The sequence below is a fragment of the Castanea sativa genome, chromosome 7 (assembly GCF_040712315.1).
Source record: "Castanea sativa cultivar Marrone di Chiusa Pesio chromosome 7, ASM4071231v1".
Classification (NCBI taxonomy): Eukaryota; Viridiplantae; Streptophyta; class Magnoliopsida; order Fagales; family Fagaceae; genus Castanea; species Castanea sativa.
Window position 1 is genome coordinate 3,913,439 of NC_134019.1, and position 27,466 is coordinate 3,940,904.

Sequence of the window (27,466 nt, forward strand, 5' to 3'; positions counted from 1 at the left end):
CATTTAAATGTAAATTAAAATGTTTGTTGTGGGAGTGTTTTTCTTAACAGCAATGTTTGTTGTGTAATCATTAGAGAAATTATAGAAATTAAGAAGAAAAAGAATTAAAATTAACGCATCACCTATAAGTAAATGTACACATTTTAAATGTAGGATCTGTTTATATTTAAGACCTCCTTTTCTTTCTTTGGCAAAAAACTCATTTTTATCCCTACATTTTCACGTGATTCCCACTTTGGTCTCTATCTTTTATTTTCACCGGTTTTAGTTCCTAAAATAAAAAATGTGATCTCGTTTTATCCCTATCGTCAGTACCCTAACGGCAAAGTCCTAGGTGGCAGACGGAACACCCTGTTAGCTGACGTGGCGTTGATGTGGCAATTAAAATTGTAAGTGCACAATAGCACCTGGACCCAAGAACAGTTATGGGCTCAGGCCCAATGAGCCTTAAACAATAAGAATTTGTAGAGCGTGGGTTTGAAACCCAGGTTAGAAGTGAGTGAGGATTAAATGACAAACTAGAGATTGCAAGTACTTGGAAACAGCAAGGAGAAATGTAAGTAGGTCTCCTCGGACATAAGTCGAGAGCTGTTCTTATATTATCTCTCTCTTTGTCTTTTTTCTTTTTAGGTTACAAAAAGTCCCCCTTGTTTCTGTTCCAGGTCCCTCCTTAAATACTCCTCTTTTTAATACTTTATACACGTGTTGCCCCAATTCCTCCCTTAGCCTAGATATTTCTTTTCTTAGTGCCTTTGAACAGTAACTAGAAGTTTCCCTTCCACTGTTCAAGTATCACCTCCTCATTAATGCGGCCAGGGTGGTAGGTGCAGGGTCTTTAATGTGGAGGTAGCAGCCTTTACTTTTGATACTTTCCCAACATCGGTGCTTCTAGGACATTCAAGGGTTCACCCCTTTTAACCATTGGTCTTGACCGTGTCATTCCCTAACCTGTACCATGAGGTCCCGGGTTCTCTGGTGTCAGTCCGAAGGGAAAAACATCCTCGGCTGGATCCTCGGATCCTCGGCTGGATCCTCGGATCCTCGGCGTATGGACCGACCCATCGCACTAACAATTTCTAACCCCAGGGTCAGGTCGGCCTTCCTTAACACGGCCCAAAAGGCCCACATTCCCACCAGGATCTTTTCGCCCCACACAAAAATATTATTAAAAAATATGCCATGTCAGCATTTTAATTTTTTTTAAAGCCACGTTAGAAATTAAAAAAAAAATTAAATTGAAAGAAAAACCTTAAATCTATTAATTTAAAATTTTATTTTCTTAATATTCATGTTCTTCAACTTGTTCTTTGTGTTTTTCATTGACCAAACCCAGCAACCAATAACTCAAACCCATATAAAAAAAAACACATACAAAAACAAGAAGAAAAAAATGGGTCACACTTCAAAAATCTCTCTCTCTCTCAACCAAAAACACCCCAAAAACAACAAAGTCCATAAATTTTTCTGAAAACAAAAAAGAACCAAGTTTGGTGTTTCGGTGGTGGCGTTTAGGTGGTGGAGTTGAATCAGTGGCCAGGTTTGGTGGTGGCAGATCGACGTGACAGATCAACTTTTGGGCTATGGGTGACTGGGTTTAGTGGTGGCAAATCGACTTTTGGGCTTTAGGTGGCCATGATTCAGATCGTTGTGGGCCGGTGGGTGCATGTGGGTGGTCATGGCTCGTTGTGAGTGGGTTCAAATCGTCGTGGGCTGGCGTGGGGCTGTTGGTGCTCATGGGTGGCCATGGTTTTGCTCGCCGTTGGCCGCCGCAAGTCTTGGGTTTGATGGCTGTGGCAAAAATAATATCTGATTTGGTTTAGTTTATTTATTTATTTTATATTTGGGTTTGTGGGTATGGACTTGGCAGTGGTGGACGTTGATGGTGGTGGTGGTGGAAGTGTTGTTGTTTGTGAGTGTGATTGTGATTGTGATTGTGGTGGCGGCCATTAGGACTCAATGGCCGCATCGGGACGCCAAGCCCTCCTCCTCTCCACCTCCAATCCAGGTTAGTGCCATCGCCTCGTGGGGTTGGGGGAGCTGGGGACTCAGTCAGTCACCATCAAGGCTTACTCTACAAACTCAGTGGACCACATGCCATGTGAGGACCCAAAGAGGAATAGCCAGTTGATTTGCAAAACTTTGTTCCTCTTATTCTGGGTTTTTTTGTTTTCGTTTTTTTGAGAGGATGTGGAGTTTTTTTATTTTATGGGTTTTTTTGTGTGTTTGTTTCTCAAGAAAATTTCTGGATTTATGGGTTTGCTAGAGATTGGGTTAGTTACTGTGTTTATAGGTTTGTTTCTTAGATTTATTTTTTGTTTTTTCGGATTTGATGGAGAATGGGTTTGGTTGCTAGATTTGGATTTGGGGTTTGCTAGAGATTGGTTTGGTTGCTTCTTGGATTTGGGAAGAACATGAAGAAAATTTCCTGTCAGTATTTAATTTAATTTTTTTTCTTCTTGTTTTTGTTTGTGTTCTTCTGATTTGGGTTTAAGTTGTTGTTGAGTTTGGTTTGTGAAGAACATTAATATTTAGAAAATAGAATTTTAATTGAAATTTTAAATTAATTAGATTTAAGGTTTTTCTTTAAATTAAAATTTTTAAAAAAAAATTTCTGTCGTGGCTTTAAAAAAAAAAATGCTAACGTGGCATATTTTTTAATAATATTTTAATCACCACATCAGCGCCACGTCAGCTAATAGGGTGTTTTGTCTGCCACCTAAGAATTTGCCGTTAGGGCACTAACGGTAAGGACAAAAACAAGATCGCATTTTTTATTTTAGGGACTAAAACCGGTGAAAATAAAAGATAGGGACCAAAATGAAAATCGCATTAAAATATAGGAACGAAAATGGGTTTTTTGTCTTTTTTTTTCTTTTTCTTTTCCTTTTCCTTTTTCTAATTCCTTTTCCTTTTTCTTTTTCTTTTCCTTTTTCTTTTTCCTTTTCCTTTTCCTATTCCTTTTACTTTTTCTTTTTCTTTTTCTTTTTCCTTTTCCTTTTCCTTTTCCTTTTACTTTTTCTTTTTCTTTTTCTTTTTCCTTTTCCTTTTCCATCTTTAGTGGACGGGAGGAAACTTCAAGGTTAAGGGATATAGCTTGTCAAGAAAAAAAAAAAGGGGTTAAGGAGATTGTACTGTCTTTAAGCTTTCAAAGTCAAAAGTGTCTCATACATACTGCTTTCTTCTATTTCTTTTCCCTTTTTCTAAAAGCACCGGCGTGCCCATGTGCATGTTAAGCATTTAGGGCCTTCAACCTTCCAGTTCTAAAGTGCCTCATAGTCCACTTTCATCTACAGCATCTACTTTTGTTTTGATTAACAAAAGTCTTTAGGCTTCTATTCCCGACGACAATGTCCGACCATGGAGAGGGTCCGGCGATAGGAATCGATCTGGGAACGACGAACTCGTGCGTGGCAGTGTGGCAAAATGAAAGAGTAGAGATAATAGTAAATGATCAGGGAGAGAGGACAACGCCATCTTATGTTGCTTTCACTCACACGGAGCGCTTGGTCGGTGATGCGGCGAAGATGCAAGTTGCCAGGAACCCCACCAACTCCATCTTTGGTAATCTTCAAAGTTTTTTTATTTTAGTGTTATTCTTAAGCAGTTAGTGTTATACTCCCCATTAATAATAATAAGGTGATTTGTGAAAATAACTTTGATCACATCCATTGTTAGCTCATCGCATGAATATTAATAATAATTCCACATAAATTTTTATTTTATTTTATTTGCTAAATTGTGATTGGGTTAGAATTGAAAAAGATATAGTCTTTTTAACTTCTAATTGGCCCTAAGCCCTCATTTAGGAGGAGGAAAAAGAATAGTAGAGAAATGAATTAAAAGAATAATTTTAAAATATTTTTCCATTTCCTTATATGAGAGTTATAATGAAGGGAATGAAAAGTCTATTTCCTTATTTTAAAGGTTAAGTGTGAAAGAATGAAATAGATAGGAGCCAAAGAATATTCATCATTCTTTTCTATTCTCTCAAAACCTCAAATTTAAATTTCCACTCTTTTATTCTAAAATATCCAAACAAGGTTACTTAATTCCATAATATTCTTCTTCTTTTTTTTCATTTCTTTCTTTTACTTAAATACTTAGATCTAGGTTATCTAGATACACACCATAGCAAAGTTATCCGTGCTAGCCTGGTCTGGGATAGGGATTAGGGCATCTATTCTTATGGTTAGGCAAGGTCTAGTATAAGAGCATTATGTTTTTTTTAAAAATATATTAATTTATGTAATTATGGAGCCCAATAATTGAATTTCCATGAGAAAAGACCCAAAAAAAAAAATGTTAAACTACTACAAATTTTACTACAAAATGCTAATAAGGTGATAAAGTTAAGAGTGTAATTAGTGCCACTTGAAAAAATAATAAATATAAATTACTCAACAAGAAAAGTGACATAAATAGTGAAATGAGTGATAATAATGAAAAAGAAAAGAAATTAGTAAAATGGGTGGAAATTATGAGACAACATAAAAGCTACTTTAATAAAATAGTGAAGTAGATGAAAAAGTTAATACTTTGATATGTGAGGGAACTTTTTTTCTTTCTTTTTTTATGTTGGTATCAATGTTTGTTTCTCCGGAGTGGGAGTCATTTATTTTCTATTTTTCACCATGGTAGGGAGGCAAACTACTTAAGAACAGAAGAAATTGAATGATTTTTTGGCTCCATCCCTGGTCTCGTTCTAATATATTAATTTATTTTTTGTAGTTAGAAATAATATCAAACTATGTTAGCTCAAATTAATTAAAATTCACCATCTTTTTTGATAAGTAACCAAATAATACAAATTTTTTTGGTTAAATTAGGTTTGACCTTTTTTATAAATTATGTAATCAAATTTTATTTATTAGTACTTATTAAATTAATATGTATCATATATAAATAAACTTTTTTCCTGGAGTATAGAGATAACTTGTACCCTAATACTAAACAAATTCTAATTAAATTAGGTTTAATAATTTCTAATTAAATTAGGAAAGATCCTTTTCACAAATTATCTAATTTAACTTGTTATCTATTAATAGTATTATTAATTGAATGTCTCATATATATATATATATATATATATATATTTTTTTTTTTTTATCAAGCTTTTCCCATGCATTAATTGCTCAGATTAGTGAAAATTTAAAGGAAAAATGGAACTTCTTTTCCAGAAGTTTCTAGTTTTTCCTTTTACAAAATTAGTTTGCACTAAAATATTAGCCAAAAGATGCAGGGTTATTCAACTTAATCATTATAATATGTTTGGATGAGCTTATTACTATTTGCCTTTTATTTGATTTGAAATTAAATTACATAAAAATATATCTATACTTTTTTTTTGGAATAAAAATATAACTTTACTTTTTCTTCGAATGATAAATATGTTGCTATACATTACCTAATTAAATAAGTCAAAAAAAAAAAAAAAAAAAAAAAAACGAACTTACCCGAATATCTCACAATGTTTTATAGCATTCATATTCACCATTTTATGGGCGACAATCTCATTCAAATTCTACCATGCATGGTTTTGAAAGCTATCAATTACGGGCAGTTTTGGCTTTATTAATTGTATTTAATTTGAGCGTAATTAAAGTTCTGTTACAAATTTCAGGCATATAGTATCGATTTAAATTAAAAAATTTCAAGGTCATCAGCAAGAGCTTAAGCTGCCAATTTTCGATGTTTTCTAATTCTACTTAAATATATATACCCATGGACAAGAAATCAATAATTTTTTTCTGCTCCTTATGCTTTATTGTTGTCAAATCATTAATTGATTCCTTAAAATGGTATTGTCATATATGTAGATGTCAAGCGATTGATTGGGAGGAGATTCAGCGATCCCTTGGTTCAGAGTGAGATCAAGTTTTGGTCATTCAAGGTCATCGAAGGTCCTGATGATAAGCCTATGATCATTGTCGATTATAACGGCACGGAGATGCCCTTTTCTGCTGAGGAAATCTCATCTATGGTCCTAAGAATGATGCGTGAGATTGCCGAAGCTTACCTGGGCACAACTGTAAAAAATGCAGTTGTTGCTGTCCCTGCTTACTTCAATGACTCACAACGTAAGGCAACAAGGGATGCCGGAGGCCTTGCAGGCCTAAATGTCTTGCGTATAATTAACGAACCAACTGCTGCCGCCATTGCTTACGGTCTTGATAGGATGGAAAGTAGCATTGGCGAAAAAAATGTATTGATTTTTGATTTGGGTGGTGGCACTACAGATATCTCACTAATTACCATTGAGAAGGGTGTCTTTGAAGTAAAGGCTGTTGCTGGAGACACTCACCTTGGAGGTGAGGACTTTGATAAAAGAATGGTAAAGCACTTCGTTGATATATTTAAGAGGCAGCACAAGGTGGACATTAGTGTAAACTCCAAAGCTCTTAGGAGGTTAAAAAACGCTTGTGAGAAAGCAAAAAAAAATCTTTCTTCTGCAATGGATACGACTATTGATGTTGATTCTTTATGTAATGGTATTGATTTCTTTTCAACTGTTACCCGTGCCAAATTTGAGGAACTCAATATGGATTTGTTCAGGAAGTGTATCCATATCGTGGAGAAGTGTTTGACTGATGCTAAGATGGACAAGAGCTGTGTCCATGATGTTGTTGTTACAGGTGGTTCTTCCAGAATTCCCATGGTGCAGCAGTTGTTGCGGGAATTCTTCAATGGGAAGGAACTTTGTAAGAGCATTAATCCAGATGAGGCTGTGGCTTATGGAGCTGCTGTTCAAGCTGCAATCTTGACCGGAATGGGTAATCAGAAACTTCAAGACATCGTGCTCTTAGATGTCACTCCTCTGTCCCTCGGAATAGAGGTTCGTGGATCAGATATGCTTATTGTGATTCCAAGGAATACCCCCTTTCCCACCAAGAAGGAGATAAACACCACCATGAGGGACAACCAAACTTCTATGTTGTTCTCTGTTTACGAGGGTGAGAGATGTAGAGCTTGTGATAACAACTTATTGGGACAATTTGAGCTTTCTGGCATTCCATTAGCACCTAAGGGTGTTACTAAGGTAAAAGTTTGTTTTGATATTGACGATAATGGTATCTTGAATGTTTCTGCCAAGGAGATGACCACTGGCATGATGAGTGAGATCACTTTCACTAATTATAAGGGAAGACTGTCCAGTGAAGATATTAACAGGATAGTCCAGGATGCAGAGATACACAAGGCTGAAGATGATGAATACAGGAAGAAGGTCCAGGGTTGGCTAAACACTGCCGGGTATATAGTTGGTGGAATTGCGCAAGTGGCGGGCGTATATCTCATGGTGACTGGAAGAAAAAAATTTATGTAATAATTTAATATTTTCTATTTGTATACCCTTAAAAAAAATTTATAGGGTTTGTTTCTTGGATTTATTTTTTGTTTTTCTGGATTTGATGGAGATTGGGTTTGGTTGTTGGATTTGGATTTGGGGTTTGCTAGAGATTGATTTGGTTGCTTCTTGGATTTGGGAAGAACATGAAGAAAATTTCCTGTTAGTATTTAATCTAATTTTCTTCTACTTGTTTTTGTTTGTGTTCTTCTGATTTGGGTTTAAGTTGTTGTTGCTAGGCTTGGTCTGTGAAGGACATGAATATTTAGAATTTTAAATTTTAAATTAATTAGATTTAAGGTTTTTCTTTAAATTTAAATTTTTTTTAAAAAATTTTGACGTGGCTTAAAAAAATAAAATGCTGACGTGGTATATTTTTTAATAATATTTTAATCGCCACATCAGTGTCATGTCAACTAATAGGGTGTTTCGTCTGCCACTTAGGACTTTGCCGTTAGGGCAGTAACGGTAGGAACAAAAACGAGATCGCATTTTTTATTTTAGGGACTAAAACCGGTGAAAATAAAAGATAGAAACTAAAGTAAAAATCACGTGAAAATGTAGAGATGAAAATAGATTTTTTGCCTTTTTCTTTTTCTTTTTCTTTTTCTTTTTCTTTTTCTTTCTTTTCCTTTTCCTTTTCCTTTTCTTTAGTGGAAGGGAGGAAACTTCGAGCTTAAGGGATATAGCTTATCAAGAAAAAAAAAAGGGTTAAGGAGATTGTACCGTCTTTAAGCTTTCATCATCAAAAGTGTCTCATACATACTGCTTTCTTCTATTTCTTTTTGCTTTTTCTAAAAGCACCCGCGCGCCCATGTGCATGGTAAGTATATATTTAGGGCCTTCAACCTTTCAGTTCTAAAATGCCTCATAGTCTACTTTCATCTACAGTATCTACTTTAGTTTTGATTAACAAAAGTCTTTGGGCTTCTATTCCTGACAACAATGTCCGACCATGGAGAGGGTCCAGCGATAGGAATCGATCTAGTAACGACGAACTCGTGCGTGGCAGTGTGGCAAAATGAAAGAGTAGAGATAATAGTAAATGATCAGGGAGAGAGGACGACGCCATCTTATGTTGCTTTCACTCACATGGAGTGCTTGGTCGGTGATGCGGCCAAGATGCAGGTCGCCAGGAACCCCACCAACACCGTCTTTGGTCATCTTCCAAGTTTTTTTTTTTTTTTTTTGGTTTTCTTTTTAGTGTTATTCTTAAGCACTTAGTGTTATACTCCCCATTAATAATACTAAGGTAATACGTGAAAATAACTTTGATCACATCCATTGTTAGCTCATCGCATGAAAATTAATAATAATTCCACATAAATTTTTATTTTATTTTATTTGATAAATTGTGATTGGGTCAAAATTGAAAAAGATATAATCTTTTTAACTTCTGTTTGGAAAGAAAAAAAAAATTGTCTACGTCAAATTGACAATTATATTACATCACATAATAACTCATAATTTTTATTTATTTATTAATGTCATATTAAGTTGATAGTAACAAGTAACAACTAACAAGTCACATATTTTTTTTAAAAAAAAGAAAATCAATTTCTCGATGGATATCATAAAAGATGATAATCATTTTAGTAAGCAGAGGCAGATGCAATTTAAAAGTATCTATATGGTGGTAACATATACATGCCTTTTTTTTTTTTTTTTATTGAATTACTATGCAAGGTACTTTTTTTTTTTATTTTTTTATAAATGGTTAGGAGGAGGAATCAATGTGGCTCCCTTGCCTTGGCTCCATATAGTGGAGTTTTGTTGGCCTAAGGTCCTAGCCACTAGGCCACCAATCGTGTTATTAGTATATGCTTTGTGAAATCTTAAAAGTTAATTATATTCTTTTTGTGCTAGTGTTTTTGGGCTAAATTAAAACCCTATTACCCAGCGAAAAAGCCAGAATAACTTAACAATTCCTTTTTTTTTTTTCCTAAAAAATAGTTCATAAGGGAAGAGAGAAGATGGGATAGGTCCTAAGCCCTCATTTAGGATGAGGGAAAAGAATGGCAGATAAATGAATTAAAAGAATAATTTTAAAATATTTTTTCATTTCCTTATATGAGAGTTATAATGGAGGGAATAAAAAATCAATTTCCTTATTTTGGAGGTTAAGTGTGAAGGAATGAAATAGGTAGAAGCCGGGGGAATATTCATCATTCCTTTTTTATTCTCTCAAAACCTCAAATTTTCATTTTCATTCCTTTATTTTAAAATATCCAAATAAGGTTACTTAAATCCATAATATATATATATATATATATATATATATATTTTTTTTTTTTCATTTCTCTCTATTACTTAAACACATTCTATTCCATTTCTTTATTATCATTTCATTTCATTTCCTTAAGAACTTCCAAACAAAGGAATTACAAGTGGCCCACTTAATAACATTGTGGGTTAAAAATTAGCATTTCCAGGGAGAATCTTAAACAACCATAAGTGGAATTAAGAGTTTCAAAAAAGGCAACTCGAATATCATCCACAACGGAATCAAAAACCCAATTGGCAGATATGGGGTAGCTCAAAATGGAGTGCAATGACCACTTTACGACTGCTTTCAAATTAAAAAGGTTAAACCTTGATCCGAGTTTTTCCAAATTGAAGCAACAAAACGCGTTGCATTTGCTTATCATTTGACTCGTTCTCCAATTTAAATATATCAAGGTCAATCCTAACTATTCGAGTGGAAACACCCCCATACCGATGCACCGATAGTTCGACGATGTATTTATTTGGCGATGTACTAGCTGGTGTTGATATGGTATGCCACTATATGATATCTAGCGTCAATGATGACTGGTTCCCCACAACCAGAAGCTGTGCAGATTTATCATCTATATGCCGAATGGGGCTGCGACAACACTTAGACCTAGGTTATTCAGATACACATCATAGCAAAGTTATCCCTACTAGCCTGGTCTTGCATAGGGAGTAGGTCATCTATTCTTATGGTTAGGCAAGGTCGAGTATAAGAGCATTATGTTTTTTAAAAATATATTAATTTATGTAATTATGGAGCCCAATAATTGAATTTCCATGAGAAAAGACCAAAAAAAAATGTTAAATTACTACAAAATGCTAATAAGTTGATAAGTTAAGAATGTAATTAGTGCCACTTGAAAAAATAATAAATATGAATTACTCAACAAGAAAAGTCACATAAATAGTGAAATGAGTGATATTAATGAAAAAGAAAAGAAATTAGTCAAATGGGTGGAAATTATGAGACAATATAAAAGCTACTTTAAAAAAATAGTGAAGTAGGTGAAAAAGTTAATACTTTGATATGGGAGGGAATGTTTTTTTCTTTCTTTTTTTATGTTGGTATCAATGTTTGTTTCTCTGGAGTGGGAGTCATTTATTTTCTATTTTTCACCATGTTAGGGAGGCAAACTACTTAAGAACAGAAGAAATTAATTTATTGTTTGGCTCCATCCCTGGTCTCCTTCTAATACATTAATTTATTTTTTGTAGTTAGAAATAATATCAAACTATGCTAGCTTAAATTAATTAAAATTCACCATCTTTTTTGATAAGTAACCAAATAGTACAAATTTTTTTGATTAAATTAGGTTTGACCTTTTTTATAAATTATGTAATCAAATTTTATTGATTAGTACTTATTGAATTAATATGTATCATATATAAATAAACTTTTTCCTGGAGTATAGAGATTACTTGTACCCTAATACTAAAAAAATTCTAATTAAATTAGGTTTAATAATTTCTAATTAAATTAGGAAAGATCATTTTCACAAATTCTCTAATTTAACTTGTTATTTATTAATAGAGCAAAACTTAGATACAGTACTTTAGGTGAAGTACCTTAGATACCCATTTTAAAATTTAAACAGTTGTCCACTTACTTAACAGTGAAACTGCCGTTTACCTCTCCGTTTATTTCTTTTCTCTTTTATTTTCCCCCTGTTTTAGACTCAAGAACTCCCACAAGAAAACCCCAAAACTGACCAGCTCCTAGATTTCCTATGACGTTCTCTTTTCTTCTCTTTCTCTCGCTCTTTCCTTCTCTCTCGCTTAGATTGTTTGAGTTATCGAATCCAGCTCTTTGAACTCTCTCTCTCGCTCTATTTTCACATATTGGTTGGCTGGAACTAAAGTGATTCGTTGGTATGTATCGATTAAATCTCATTATAGGTTTTCAATTCTAGTTGTTGGGTTTGTGTTATTTTGAGGTTGGTATAGTTTTTCTCTGACTTGGGTGTCAATTTTGGTTAATGGGTCTATGTTATTATTGCTTTGGTTAGTTTTGATTTGGGTTTCCAATTCTAGTGCTAGGTTTGTGTTATTTTGAGGTTTGGTAGAGTATTTCTTTGTTAATTCTGATTTCAATTTTGGTTAATGGGTCTGCGTTATTATTGCTTTGGTTAGTTTTGATTTGGGTTTTCAATTCTAGTTTCTGGGTTTGTGTTATTTTGAGGTTTGTTAGAATTTTCCTTTGTTGATTCTGATTTGGGCATCAATTTTGGTTAATTGGTCTGATAAACCACAAAGCTGATAAACTCCTAAGAAACCATTTTGACATCGCATCAGTAGGAAAAGCAAGAAAAGAACAAACCCTTCATTAATGTCTAAGTGTGTTAATCACTGTGTTGTAGTAACACCATGTCTTAATCTTATCAAATTTATTTATGTATAAAAAATAATTGCTAGTTATATAAGGCCGCTTATAATTGTTGATCATATATGTAGGGAGGAACAATGGCATTATTTGTGATAATTTAGTTCTAGTGCTTTCTTTGCAACTATTAATAGTACAATTGCCTCTTAAGGATGATGGGATCCTTGTAGAGTAGCAGGTAGTTAGTGATAATGTAAATTGGTAACTATTGATAGTACCCTTTGAAGCTGGCTATCCAATTTTGAAGAGAGAGTGAGAAGCATTTGAGTTTTATGTGGAAGAGGTACAAAGGAAAATTAACAGCAAATGGACATTGATTTCTCTGTTCACCTTGATGAAGTTGAGTTCTAATTATTTTTTCAATGTCTGATGTTTGTCTTTGGTGTTTGATTGATAGTTTCAAATTAGAAATTCGAAACTAGAAAGGCAAAAGATTCTTAGAACAACAATCAAATACTAATCTTAGAGAATTAAATACAAATATCTTGATTTGCATATCTTGGAAGTTATTGGAGGTATTGATATTAGCAATACCTAAAGATGTTTTAGTGGCTAGTGAATTTTTTTGGTTTATTTGTCATATCTTCTAAGACTGCTCTAGTGACCGGTCATTAACATTGTAGCTTTATTTTTAAATGTGGTATCTACTGAATGTATAACTTTTCATTATTGTAGGAAAATAATGACAATTGGGTTACCATGCTTAAAGATTTGTTCATTTTTTTCTCAACCTCTCAGTTGAAGCATGTTCTCAAGGAACGTCTTCATTAAATTGTAAAAAGATGCAAGTTGCTCCTGCTTGTTTTCTGTCCAAATTTTTTACAAAAGAAGGTGTTTGCCTGCCTTTTTCCTTCACTGCTTGCTTTCCTAGAAGATATGATAGTTTAATGGAGACAAAGTGATTTGCAGCTCAACCATTTCGAACATATTGTTTGTCAATCAAGCAAAGAGGCAGTTGGTGTTAGATGAATAGGTAGTAGGACTTAAGCTCATCAATATATTCAATTTATTCTGTACAATTGTAATTTATTTTAAAATTGCAAAATAAGCATTGTATTTAATTACTGAATTATAGTTTTAGTTTACAAATGGGAGCAAAGGAAATGATTTAATAAATTAGTGAATTCTCTTTTGCAGCATGCCATGTGATATTTGTAATGTAACTTCACAATTTAATAAAACATTGGTTACTTCATTTTATTATCAAAACTAAGTTCCTTATCGCGTAAAACTGAAATAGAGTAAGCACTACACGAAAACAAAATAAGAGCAACTTCCAAAAGCCAAAGTGGATGTGGCCAAGCCCTTTTTCAAGTCAGCATGACTAATGGGAGTTCGGATAAGGGTAACACATCTGCTCATGCGTACCCATCTAAAAAGTGCAGGCAGATGACAAGAACGGAATAGGTGAACGGCTAATCAAATTATAGCCAAGAGTAAAAGGGTTTAAACTTGCTCCACTTTATAATCGCAGAGATAGCGAGTGACATTTTTTTACAAGCAAGAACTGGTTATGGATGTAAAGGAAGAGTAAAAAGGAAAGCAGCAGGAAAGTAAGCTAAGTGTATCAATTGTAGGCTGTTCAAGAAAGAAATTGGAGACTCACTTACATGTGTAGTATAAAGTTGAACATATTTCACTAGGAAATTATAACCAGTGAAACATATTTCGTGAGAGTTTTATGATCAGATCAAATATTGTTGTGTTTTTCCTCATTAGTTTTTCTGAAGGCTAAAATGCTGCTAGAGAGTATGCAATCTACCAAAGCAGATTGTACCTTGTCCTAGTTAGGTAAATTTTTGCAATACTCATGTCAATTACCACATTTCATCCCCAAAATTGTCCCTAACCAAGTCCAAGCTGAAGAGATGAAAGTGAAATCGTGTTAAATGTATTTCATTCACTTGCCAAGCAATTCTCAGAACTCTACTTCTCATTTCAAAACTTGAATAAGAGTGTCATACAATATCACATTCTAGCAAAATTGGAAATCATACAATCCTACATAAAAGAAAAAACAAAGACATCTCAAAATTGATCAGTATGTCTGGCAATCAGTAGATGGTTTTTAGGAGAAATGCTTGATGGGACATATATAACAAACTCTGTTTCTAAACCGCATTCCTTGACCCACATCAATCTTCCCATGTCAATAATCTGCTTGCACATAAACCCCAAGACTGCCCTTTCAACTGCTTTCATGTTCCTCACAATGTCTTCAACTCCACTTGCATCTCCACCACATTCTTTATTTTCACTGTCATGGCATGAAAAAAATAACTTGGTCAATTGCTTAAAATGAAATACCGACCCAAATTTTTTTCCAAAATTCCTACAAGAAAACTTGAAGAATGAATCTACATTATTATTATTATTATTATTATTCCCATCGAAAAGAACAAAACACACGGAAAGCAATGTCGTTTTGTCTGTTTGTGTATCAGTTTCACGTGGATTTCTTTTGAGCTTCTCCAACGGATGGCCGACCTCTCTATATTTATATTCATCTACATGCCCCTCTTTGGCAATGGTGACGTGTGCCACGTGTACATCTCCCAGTCCTCACTAGCGCAACAACCGCAGGGTGGAACCCACATCAGATATACTTTTTATTATCATTGCAAATGGTGGCCCTCCTCAGTCCTCCCGACCTAATTCTGTTTTTCATATTTCAAAAAAAAAAATTTATATATATATAACCATCTGGATCGGCTCACCATGAGACAGGGAAAAAAAAATTCTCTTAAATAAATTTGCATAGAGTAAATTTCAATATAATAGCTTAAGTATTTTAGATACTGTTCTTTAGGTTCCTCTTTTAAAATTTAGTCAAATAGTTACTTAACTAAAAAATATACTTTCTGAGAAAAAATTCACATGACAGAATTTTAAAAGAAGAATTTAAAGAATAATACATAAGTACTGTACTTAAGTCTTGCTCATAACTTAAATGCAATAAAATCATTTTCCAATTAAATTTAAAAATATGATTACATTAATAAATAAAAGATAAATAGTAATACTTTATAAAAAAAATATTAATATTGATTGATAAATTCAATCCATGAAAATGTTTGAATTTAATTAAGGAAACTAATATATTGTATCTCAATTTTATTAATTTTTTAAAATGTGTAACTAATCAAAATATCAATTCTTTTTCCTTTTCCTTTTCCTTTTTCCTTTTCCTTTTCCTTTTCCTTTTCCATCTTTAGTGGAAGGGAGGAAACTTCGAGGTTCAGGGATATAGCTTGTCAAGAAAAAAAAACAAAAAAGGGTTAAGGAGATTGTACCGTCTTTAAGCTTTCATCATCAAAAGTGTCTCATACATACTGCTTTCTTCTATTTTCTTTTCCTTTTTCTAAAAGCACCAGCGTGCCCATGTGCATGTTAAGCATTTAAGGCCTTCAACCTTTCAGTTCTAAAGTGCCTCATAGTCCACTTTCATCTACAGCATCTACTTTTGTTTTGATTAACAAAAGTCTTTAGGCTTCTATTCCCGACGACAATGTCCGACCATGGAGAGGGTCCGGCGATAGGAATTGATCTAGGAACAACGAACTCGTGCGTGGCAGTGTGGCAAAATGAAAGAGTAGAGATAATAGTAAATAATTATGGAGAGAGGACAACGCCATCTTATGTTGCTTTCACTCACACGGAGCGCTTGGTCGGTGATGCGGCGAAGATGCAAGTTGCCAGGAACCCCACCAACTCCATCTTTGGTAATCTTCAAAGTTTTTTTATTTTTTTATTTTAGTGTTATTCTTAAGCAGTTAGTGTTATACTCCCCATTAATAATAATAAGGTGATTTGTGAAAATAACTTTGATCACATCCATTGTTAGCTCATCGCATGAATATTAATAATAATTCCACATAAATTTTTATTTTATTTTATTTGCTAAATTGTGATTGGGTTAGAATTGAAAAAGATATAGTCTTTTTAACTTCAAATTGGCCCTAAGCCCTCATTTAGGAGGAGGAAAAAGAATAGTAGAGAAATGAATTAAAAGAATATTTTTAGAATATTTTTCCATTTTCTTATATGAGAGTTATAATGAAGGGAATGAAAAGTTTATTTCCTTATTTTGAAGGTTAAGTGTGAAAGAATGAAATAGATAGGAGCCAGAGAATATTCATCATTCCTTTCTATTCTCTCAAAACCTCAAATTTAAATTTCCGTTCTTTTATTCTAAAATATCCAAACAAGGTTACTTAATTTCATAATATTCTCTCTTTTTTTTTCATTTCTTTCTTTTACTTAAATACTTAGACCTAGGTTATTCAGATACACACCATAGCAAAGTTATCCCTACTAGCCTGGTCTTGGATAGGGATTAGGGCATCTATTCTTTTGGTTAGGCAAGGTCGAGTATAAGAGCATTATGTTTTTTTAAAAATATATTAATTTATGTAATTATGGAGCCCAATAATTGAATTTTCATGAGAAAAGACAAAAAAAAAAAAATGTTAAACTACTACAAATTTTACTACAAAATGCTAATAAGTTGATAAGTTAAGAATGTAATTAGTGCCACTTGAAAAAATAATAAATATGAATTACTCAACAAGAAAAGTGACATAAATAGTGAAATGAGTGATAATAATGAAAAAGAAAAGAAATTAGTAAAATGGGTGGAAATTATGAGACAACATAAAAGCTACTTTAAAAAAATAGTGAAGTAGATGAAAAAGTTAATACTTTGATATGTGAGGGAAGTTTTTTTCTTTCTTTTTTTTATGTTGGTATCAATGTTTGTTTCTCTGGAGTGGGAGTCATTTATTTTCTATTTTTCACCACGTTAGGGAGGCAAACTACTTAAGAACAGAAGAAATTGAATGATTTTTTGGCTCCATCCCTGGTCTCCTTCAAATATATTAATTTATTTTTTGTAGTTAGAAATAATATCAAACTATGTTAGCTTAAATTAATTAAAATTCACCATCTTTTTTGATAAGTAACCAAATAGTACAAATTTTTTTGATTAAATTAGGTTTGACCTTTTTTATAATTATGTAATCAAATTTTATTTATTAGTACTTATTGAATTAATATGTATCATATATAAATAAACTTTTTCCTGGAGTATAGAGATAACTTGTACCCTAATACTAAACAAATTCTAATTAAATTAGGTTTAATAATTTCTAATTAAATTAGGAAAGATCCTTTTCACAAATTATCTAATTTAACTTGTTATCTATTAATAGTATTATTAATTGAATGTCTCATATATAATTTTTTTTTTATCAAGCTTTTCCCATGCATTAATTGCTCAGATTAGTGAAAATTTAAAGGAAAAATGGAACTTCTTTTCCAGAAGTTTCTAGTTTTTCCTTTTACAAAATTAGTTTGCACTAAAATATTAGCCAAAAGATGCAGGATTATTTAACTTAATCATTATAATATGTTTGGATGAGCTTATTATTATTTGCCTTTTATTTGATTTGAAATTAAATTACATAAAAATATATCTATACCTTTTTTTTGGAATAAAAATATAACTTTACTTTTTCTTCAAATGATAAATATGTTGCTATACTTTACCTAATTAAATAAGTCAAAAAAAAAAAAAAAAAACGAACTTACCCGAATATCTCACAATGTTTTATAGCATTCATATTCACCATTTTATGGGCGACAATCTCATTCAAATTCTACCATGCATGGTTTTGAAAGCTATCAATTACGGGCAGTTTTGGCTTTATTAATTGTATTTAATTTGAGCGTAATTAAAGTTCTCTGTTACAAATTTCAGGCATATAGTATCGATTTAAATTAAAAAATTTCAAGGTCATCAGCAAGAGCTTAAGCTGCCAATTTTCGATGTTTTCTAATTCTACTTAAATATATATACCCATGGACAAGAAATCAATAATTTTTTCTGCTCCTTATGCTTTATTGTTGTCAAATAATTTATTGATTCCTTAAAATGGTATTGTCATATTTGTAGATGCCAAGCGATTGATTGGGAGGAGATTCAGCGATCCCTTGGTTCAGAGTGAGATCAATCTTTGGCCATTCAAGGTCATCGAAGGTCCTGGTGATAAGCCTATAATCATTGTCGATTATAAGGGCACGGAGATGCCCTTTTCTGCTGAGGAAATCTCATCTGTGGTCCTAAGAATGATGCGTGAGATTGCCGAAGCTTACCTGGGCACAACTGTAAAAAATGCAGTTGTTGCTGTCCCTGCTTACTTCAATGACTCACAACGTAAGGCAACAGGGGATGCTGGAGGCCTTGCAGGCCTAAATGTCTTGCGTATAATTAACGAACCAACTGCTGCCGCCATTGCTTACGGTCTTGATAGGATGGAAAGTAGCATTGGCAAAAAAAATGTATTGATTTTTGATTTGGGTGGTGGCACTACAGATATCTCACTAATTACCATTGAGAAGGGTGTCTTTGAAGTAAAGGCTGTTGCTGGAGACACTCACCTTGGAGGTGAGGACTTTGATAACAGAATGGTAAAGCACTTCGTTAATATATTTAAGAGGCAGCACAAGGTGGACATTAGTGAAAACCCCAAAGCACATAGGAAGTTAAAAAACGCTTGTGAGAAAGCAAAAAAAATTCTTTCCTCTGCAATGGAGACTACTATTGATGTTGATTCTTTATGTAATGGTATTGATTTCTTTTCAACTATTACCCGTGCCAAATTTGAGGAACTCAATAGGGATTTGTTCATGAAGTGTATCCATATCGTGGAGACGTGTTTGACTGATGCTAAGATGGACAGGAGCTGTGTCCATGATGTTCTTGTTACAGGTGGTTCTTCCAGAATTCCCATGGTGCAGCAGTTGTTGCAGGAATTCTTCAATGGGAAGGAACTTTGTAAGAGAATTAATCCAGATGAGGCTGTGGCTTATGGAGCTGCTGTTCAAGCTGCAATCTTGACCGGAATGGGTAATCAGAAACTTCAAGACATCGTGCTCTTAGATGTCACTCCTCTGTCCCTCGGAATAGAGGTTCGTGGATCAGATATGCTTGTTGTGATTCCAAGGAATACCCCCATTCCCACCAAGAAGGAGATATACACCACCATGAGGGACAACCAAACTTCTATGTTGTTCTCTGTTTACGAGGGTGAGAGATGTAGAGCTTGTGACAACAACTTATTGGGACAATTTGAGCTTTCTGGCATTCCATTAGCACCTAAGGGTGTTACTAAGGCAAAAGTTTGCTTTGATATTGACGCTAATGGTATCTTGAATGTTTCTGCCAAGGAGATGACCACTGGCGTGATGAGTGAGATCACTTTCACTAATTATAAGGGAAATCTGTCCAGTGAAGATATTGCCAGGATGGTCCAGGATGCAGAGATACACAAGGCTGAAGATGATGAATACAGGAAGAAGGTTCAGGGTTGGCTAAACACTGCCGGGTATATAGTTGATGGAATTGTGGCAGCGGCGGGCTTATATCTCATGGTGACTGGAAAAAAAAAGTAATAATTTTATATTTTATATTTGTATACCCTTAAAAAAATATTTGTGACCACCCTTAGTTATTTTATACCCTATAAAATTAAACTTTGGTCCATAGTTTATTCCACTTAACAATATATTTGGAATCTTTTGGCTAAATATTGCAAAAAATGAAGTTTTTTGTTGTTATAGGCACTGTTCAAAGTTATTTGGTAAAATGAGGAAAGAGAATGAATTTCGGCAACAGCGTTGCCGAAATTGCATAAAAAAGTATGAGAGAGAAATAAATTTGCAGGTGATGGCAGGATTTGAATTTCGGTAATCCCATTACCGAAATTCCTGCTGCCCAAACCATTACCCGAGTGAGTGCCCAAATAAAAACAATTGTGGCAATGCCATTGAAAAAAAAAACCAATTGAGGTGCCATTGCCGAAAATGAGAGAAAAGAAAAAAAAAAAAAAAAAAAAAAAAACCAATTGAAGTGCCATTGCCCAAAATGGGAGAAAAGTATAAAAAAAAAAAAAAAAAAAAAAAAGTCTATTGCGGCAATGGCATTGCCGAAAATGGGGGAAAATATTAAAAAAAAAAATCAATTGTGGCAATGGCATTGCCGAAAATGGGTGATAAAAAAAATTGTGGCAACCAAGTCGCCGAAAATGGAGGGAAAAAAAAATGCTTCGTCCACAACATTTTTCACAACAAATTACAAGTGGTTAGTTGTTATTGGTTTAAATTTAAACTTAATACTAAGATAATTTTTGTACCCCAATAATAACAATCAGTAACAACCTGCCAGTTAGGATTTGTTGTGAAAATATTGTAGACGTATCATTTCTCAAAAAAATCGTGGTGCCGAAATAGAAGGAAAAAAAAAGTGGCAAATTGTTTTTTTTTTTTTTCCCTCTATTTGGGCAATGCAATTGCCACAAAACAATTTGCCACTTTTTTTTTTTTTTTTCTATTTTGGCACTACGATTTTTTTTAGAAATGATACATCCACGACATTTTTACAACAAATCCTAACTGGCAGGTTGTTACTGATTGTTATTATTGGGGCACAAAAGTTATCTTAGTATTAGGTTTAAATTTAAACCAATAACAACTAACCACTTGTAATTTGTTGTGAAAAATGTTGTGGACGAAGCATTTTTTTTCCCTCCATTTTCGGCGACTTGGTTGCCACAATTTTTTTTTTCTCACCCATTTTCGGCAATGCCATTGCCACAATAGATTTTTTTTTTTTTTTTTTTTTTTACTTTTTTTCCCCATTTTCGGCAATGCCATTGCCACAATTGATTTTTTTTTTTTTATAATATTTTCCCCCATTTTCGGCAATGCCATTGCCACAATTGACTTCTTTTTTTTTTTTTTTCCCATTTTCGTCAATGGCATTGCCACAATTGTTTTTATTTGGGCACTCACTCGGGTAATGGTTTGGGCAGCAGGAATTTCGGTAATGGGATTACTGAAATTCAAATCCTGCCATCACCTGCAAATTTATTTCTCTCTCATACTTTTTTATGCAATTTTGGCAACGCTGTTGCCGAAATTCATTCTCTTTCCTCATTTTGCCAAATAACTTTGAACAGTGGCTATAACAACAAAAAACTTCATTTTTTGCAATATTTAGCCAAAAGACTCATATATTTGGGCCTATTGAGCAAAAAGAAAAATTCCAAAAAAAAAAATTATAATAATAGCAAGCCTAATAAAAACCTCAGGAAAAAAAAGCCAAGATTAGTCCTCACTCACTACTCAAAGTCCCAAATTAGATTTTTAAATCAACAAAAATTATAATAATTAAATTTTTATAAACTAAATACCCAATTAAATTTTAAACCAAAAAAATTCCTAACCTAAAAGGGAAATAAGAACCTCAGCAATCAACAAGACCCTGTCCCAGAGACTTGCCAGAGCTTCCAGTAGGACTAAAGAATCCAAATTCAAACATCCCTCCAGCCGAAACCAGAGTTTCTCCATTGTCACTTATCCACTCTCCTTGCTTCAAACTGTCTCTAGCTTCGCAATATGCATAAAAGGAACATAACAGTGGCATGTACAAGGTCAATATGGAAGACAGCATGCAGATTGCAGACCATCTTCTACTATTGGTGCTTGTTCTCATTTTTTTTCTTTCACTGACCATAATGATTAAGAATAAGAATATACCAAGTGCACTATGGGCGCTTCGCACATTGGATTATAAGTTATAAAGCATCCAGCAGTGCTGCCATTTGTCCTAAAAAATTGAAGGGTCTCAAGGCCCCCTATTGCCTAAACAAAAGTCCTCTCTAAATTTTAAAATAGTAATTGATTTTTTAAATGAAAAAAAATATATAGGTTGGTTTTGCCTTTTTTCCCCACCTCCAAGAAGACCCAAAATATTAAGCCAACAATAAAAATTCAATCCAATTGAAACTATAACCTATTTTACCAACAAAAAAAAAAAAATTATTATGAGGGTACCAGATAACTATTGACAAAATTTTCTTAACAACTTGTGAAAAAAAAACATGATTAATACTTTTACATCTCAAAAAACTTGAAGAACAGTATTAAAATAGAAAAAATGCATATAATATAGAAAATTGAATAAATTTAATTTAATTAACAATTAAAAATTAAAACAGCCCACTAAATAATAATTTAATTGAATTTATTGAGCCGCCCTGCCTATTGGGATCGATAAGGGTCAAAAATAAATATTCAGCCATTTCATGTCCTTCGGGAACTAAACATCATTGTAATTTCCGTGAGGCTGCATTTTTCAGTTCAAAACTACCACAAATATAAAACTAGCTATACACGTTATTGTAATCTTATAATATACTAAGGGAAATGTTATCGGGCACCGTACGGTGTCGGTTAACCTATAAAACAAATGACTCTTTTTTTCTATTGTTAGAGCACAATCGATAGGTATGTTTTCCTTAAAAAATAAACTAAAAAGTAAAATTGATAGGTATGATTGTGAATTTAAAATTCAATGAATATACATAACTTATTAAGAAATATAGGACGTCATTTATAGATGGTCATAGAAAACTTTCTTGTGCTCTATATTTGGCTTTTATTATTGTGAGAATAGAAATAGGATATGTATAACAGTTTGTGCGGTGATCCAGGAAAAGATAACTGGAAGGTAATTCAACTAAGCTTAATCTGGTTCTCAAAAAAGAAAAAGAAAAGAGAAGCTTAATTTCCTAAGATTGAATTTTATTGAAGATTTTTTGGGATTAGTGTCCATTAATGATGAATCAAGTACTCATATGTACAAAGTGCTTGAAGGTCTACAAGGGAAAAGATTCGAATTGCAAAAAAAAAAAATTCACATCTAAAATTGATGTTAAAAAGTATCCTGAAAACTATAGAGGATATATTCAAGATGTTGGAAAAAAATAGCATGAAGTGAATAAGAAATTAATGTTTTTTATGTTCACTTGAAGATGTTATTAAAATGATAAAAATCTTGAGTCTCACATAGGAAAGGAAAAAGATAATATATGAGTTTATATACTTACGAGTTTGACATTGGGTTGGGGGTTGGGCTTTTGGCATATGTGGACTAGGCTTACTTATTCAAATAATAATATTTTATTATTTTAATTTTTGAGTCAGTTATGTTGTGCATAGTAGCTATTACTGAAACAGAGTGCTTGTTCAGTAAAGCATAATTTTTCATAGTCTCTCATTCATAAAAACTTTTTTTTTTCAAAAGATTCTCCAAGTGAGAATATTTTGTGCATTTCATTTTGTGTCAAATAGAGAGAAAGAGACATTGAGTAGTTCGCAGAGCACGACCTTGTATGCTTCGTTTTCGTGCTGTAGATCATTTTATCTTGGGAGGCAAACGTCCGTGAGTCTCAAAGAACCACAGTGATTGTGTGAGGGGCGAAATCTATTTTAAGGAAATTGCGTCGAACACAAGACTTGATCTGAATTATTCATCATTCACGCATTTGGTTTGTGAATTTTTAATTATTTGCAAATTTCTTCTTATATCTATATATATATTAAGTATTTGTTTATTAGTTTTGCCTATCAAATCTATTTATGTTATTGCTTAAGTTTAGATATGTATGTTGTTCCTTTTGCTTTATCACAAAAGGAAATTGTTGAAATATATCCAACAGAGATTGTCAACAACAAATTCCTGGAGTGAAATTCATCTTCTCATGGTCTCCCATATCGGGTAATAATGCAGGTGGTGAGCTCATCGCATCATGGTTTCTCGCTCCTAGTGTCTTTCAAGCTTTGAGGGCTGACTTGCTGGCTCAGTAACGTTTTCAGTGTCTTTTCTTTAAGTCTGTTAGTTTTCTGGTATTCTTCTGTCTAGATGTTTTTGTTTTCTTCTGGTTAGCTGTTGTTTAGATGTGTTTGTTTTCTTTTGTGTTTTTCTATTTGGGTTTTTGTCTTTGTCTACTAGCTTAGCAAAGACAAAGGACTCACATCTAGGAAAATCACAGGTATTCAGGAATCCGGAGTACTGTTGTTTAGATGAGTTTGTTTTCTTGGGTTTTTCTATTTGGGTCCGTGTCTCTGTCTACTAGCCTAGCAAAAATAAGGACTCACATCTAGGAAAATCACAAGTATTCAATAACCAGAGTGCAATGATTAAAAGATAAATTATTTTATATAAACCTTGCACAAAATTATTAAAAAAAATAAATTAGAAGTAATAAGATTGTTGTGTGGGGTTTGATTTGGTTAAACATACAATTTATATTTCTCATAGGAAATGAGAATGTTCCAAATTGGTAGATTGGTTGGTCAACTCCAACCAGATATTTGACCACAAAGGCCGCAACTCATTTGATTTTGAAGATTCACCACATAACCCTATGAGATCCTACCAAAATGAGAATGATCCAAATTGGTAGATTGGTTGGTCAACTCAAACCAGATATCCAACCACAAAGGTTGCAACTCATTTGTTTTTGAAGATTCACCATTCACATATCCCTATGAGATCCTACCAAAATGATACAAAGAAAGGGTGCTTAAGAGCTTTATACTATGGTTAAGTTTGTACTCTTTTTGTGCTAAATATGTTCAAGTTTGCACTTATGTAATTTACACTTGGATCATAACATGATTCTTGCCCACAAATACAGTGGAAAAAAAAAAGAAAAAAAAAAAAAGAGTAATGATACAAATACAAAATATTTTATAAAATTTTTACAAAAAAATGTTGTGGTCAACTTCTTACTGATTTTCATCTAGGTCCATCATTAACCTCACTTTATTATTTACTAATTAATAATCACTCATCATATCTACAGTTGGTAAATTTTTTTGTAAAATAATTTCTATATCTAGCATTACTCAAAAAAATAAAATATATTTTTCCATAGCCAATCCAATTATGTAATCTATCCCGTTACCATAAACATTTTGGATAGGCTTAATCTTCATTTTTGGGCTCATGATGGTATTTCTCCAAGGTATGAAATTATGGCACTACATTTCTGGTGAAATGTCGTCCAAGCTTGTGTTGTAGCGTAGGCTGCTGAATTTAAGAAGACAGTTGAATTTATTTAAGGATGCCTTTGTTACCCACTTTGCAGATTGGGAAGGAACTTATTGCCAAAATTTGGGAATGCCAACACTTTTCACTTCCTTCTATAAATCTTATTACCAAAATTTGGGAATGCCAACGCTACTGACTTTCTCGCCAAAGGCTATAATTGCACTCACAATGCATCAATAGAGTATCAAATCGAGAGCATACTCTCTCTACCAAATGCGTCAAAAACAAAAGGCAATATATATATCTCTAATATTTATTCTCCTGTGATTGTATCTAAACCGGCCTCTAGGTGTATATATATCATCTTGTCTTAAAGTTTTGCAAGTTGCAACTTAAAAACTAGTTTTGGGCCCCTTCTCACCAAGCAAATATTGTTAGGACCTCAGCTTCTGAGTCTTCTACCTATCTTCCTCCATAGGCTACTACCCTTATTAGCTGACTTTGAGGCATAGATTGACCAAAATTGGTCCATTCTTCTACTGCCTGTCCATCGCCATATAAGTACAACCTTTTGGTTTTTTAATTATGCATGTCGCAATTATATGAACCAAAGTTATTAATTTCACACAAGTATTCATTAGCTTCCAATCTTTTAATTATATAAGCCACATAGGATTCATTACCTCTTCACATTTATCTATCATGGTGACACATACCTTGTTTCAAAGCTCTCTTAATTTTCTTTCAATTAGGCAACTTTGTGAACTTGGTCTTGTGGTCCACTTTTATGAGATAAACTAGGATGTGGAAGATCCGTGGATGTGCCAATTACTTGGGACAAGCTGTAACGTAGAAGGTTTCCCCTCTGCTGGTCCCTTCCAATTTGTCTCCCCCTATTGTCGCTAGTCGCTACCATTATCACACACCATACTTGTGACACTCTCATTCAGGTTATGCATCTTTGTTTCGTCTTCATTTATTAGCTTCTTAAGGGTATTTAGATTTTATAAATTTTGAATCTCGTCATCTTGAAAAACAAATAATTTTTTTTTTATATGATAAACACATTTAATTGTTTGTAGTGAGTTCCAATTAGCTCAACTGATAAAGTCTTTTGTAGTTGAATAAAAAATTTGAGGTCCGATCCTTGGCTACACCAAAAAACCAACTCTGGAGTCAAGACCATTCCTGTACAATTTTCAATGAGATCGACCATTTGCAACCATAAATGTCAACTTTTGTCAAAATTGATCCCAAAATCAATTCCAAATGGTAGATTGATCGATCAGCTCAAACCAGAGTTAGTTTTGAGGATCTACCATTCTCACAACCCTTTAGAAGACTCTGCTTGTCTTCCCACCCATTCACCAACTTTAGTCACACACCCACCCATGCTGGTGATTCAAATAATAATTGACACAAAAGTATCTAGGTCAACATTCTTGTCACATTAGTAGCATAATGTTAGCATTTTTGTCACCTTTATATCTACCAAATCCACTGCTAATCATTGTTGATGAGTAGTGTAAAATGGTCATCCATAAAGTGACCGTCATTACTAAGAATAATTGTAAGGACACATTAATACCCAAATATAAATTCCCCACTTAAATGGCACAAGTGTAACGGACGTTCAGCCTTTCCAGCCACCAGTTCACAATTGTTACAGCCACCTCAAGCTGACCATTATGCAGCCGTTACAAGACATTGAATAGGGAGGTTAAATGGCTATTAAATGAGCCATTTAAGTCTCCAGCTCAACCATAACGCCTAGGAAGATAAATGCACAAAACATTTGACGGATAGCGGTAAAATGCTTGCCCATATTGCAAACCGTCCAAGTTAATGACGAGTAAAAGTATGGACGAGCGTAAGCGCATTTATTCTAGATAGCATTTAATGACCAAATGATGAATTAGTGCGGAGCCATTACTATTGTCCAATGACGTGAATTTAATGGCCATTACGAACATTAAAAGGCTGGGATTGAGTGGTCATTATTGAGCCATAAATCTTCCAACTCAGGTACAATGTAAGAGAGACCAACATATTGGACATTTACTCAGACAAAGGCTGTATAAAGTCAAGAGAGACAAGTAAGTGATTGATATTGAACACACACAAATTGCTCTATAGATTACAGATTTCTAAAGAGTTTAATCTAATTTAAGCATTGGAGGGTCCTTGGCAGGCCCTAAATCGATGTTATTATCTACTTAGTGTTTTCTCTCATACAAGATATCAAGGTTGTCCATCGCACTAATGAGGAACATATTGACGACAGGCTATCAATCAATAAGCCGTTGAATTCTTTATTGACTAAGTTCCTTAGAACCAATGGACTCAACCACAACTGCGCTGCTGGACCGGGTGGTGATGGCTCAACAAATCCAAGCACTAACAGCCAATGTGAAAGAATTGAAGAAAGAAAATGAAGACTCGAAGTAGAGAGTGCGTCTAGAGGACACAAATACGTCACAATCACTAAGTAATCGCAATGACAATGACAATGACGACGAAGCCCATAGTCCAGGAAATAGCAGAAGAGAAACTTCTAAGCACACCACACAGT

At 33.5% G+C, this 27,466-nt stretch overlaps 2 protein-coding genes across 3 annotated transcripts; both read left to right on the forward strand.

Annotated features, from left to right (window-relative positions):
- The first annotated feature begins 3,153 nt into the window (after positions 1-3,153).
- LOC142644695 (heat shock cognate 70 kDa protein-like) lies at positions 3,154-7,539 on the forward strand. Its single transcript, XM_075819270.1, has 2 exons — positions 3,154-3,561; positions 5,817-7,539. Exons 1-2 carry the CDS (start codon positions 3,348-3,350, stop codon positions 7,319-7,321), a joined length of 1,719 nt encoding a protein of 572 aa, XP_075675385.1. The 5' UTR covers positions 3,154-3,347; the 3' UTR covers positions 7,322-7,539.
- A 673-nt stretch (positions 7,540-8,212) lies between these two features.
- On the forward strand, positions 8,213-19,537 carry LOC142644697 (heat shock cognate 70 kDa protein-like). Of its 2 annotated transcripts, none has more exons than XM_075819271.1 (2): positions 8,213-8,501; positions 17,950-19,537. In XM_075819271.1, the coding sequence occupies exons 1-2, from the start codon at positions 8,288-8,290 to the stop codon at positions 19,446-19,448; spliced, it is 1,713 nt and encodes a 570-aa protein (XP_075675386.1). In that variant the 5' UTR covers positions 8,213-8,287; the 3' UTR covers positions 19,449-19,537. The 2 variants fall into 2 exon arrangements, with proteins under 2 accessions (XP_075675386.1, XP_075675387.1); XM_075819272.1 differs by lacking the exon at positions 8,213-8,501 and adding an exon at positions 15,312-15,718.
- Positions 19,538-27,466: the final 7,929 nt, after the last annotated feature.

Coding starts and splice junctions, on each gene's coding strand:
- LOC142644697 (XM_075819271.1), top strand. CDS start 8,288: ATGTCCGACCATGGAGAGGGTCCAGCGATAGGAATCGATCTAGTAACG. Junction 8,502..17,949: donor CCCCACCAACACCGTCTTTG/GTCATCTTCCAA, acceptor TCATATTTGTAG/ATGCCAAGCGATTGATTGGG.
- LOC142644695 (XM_075819270.1), top strand. CDS start 3,348: ATGTCCGACCATGGAGAGGGTCCGGCGATAGGAATCGATCTGGGAACG. Junction 3,562..5,816: donor CCCCACCAACTCCATCTTTG/GTAATCTTCAAA, acceptor TCATATATGTAG/ATGTCAAGCGATTGATTGGG.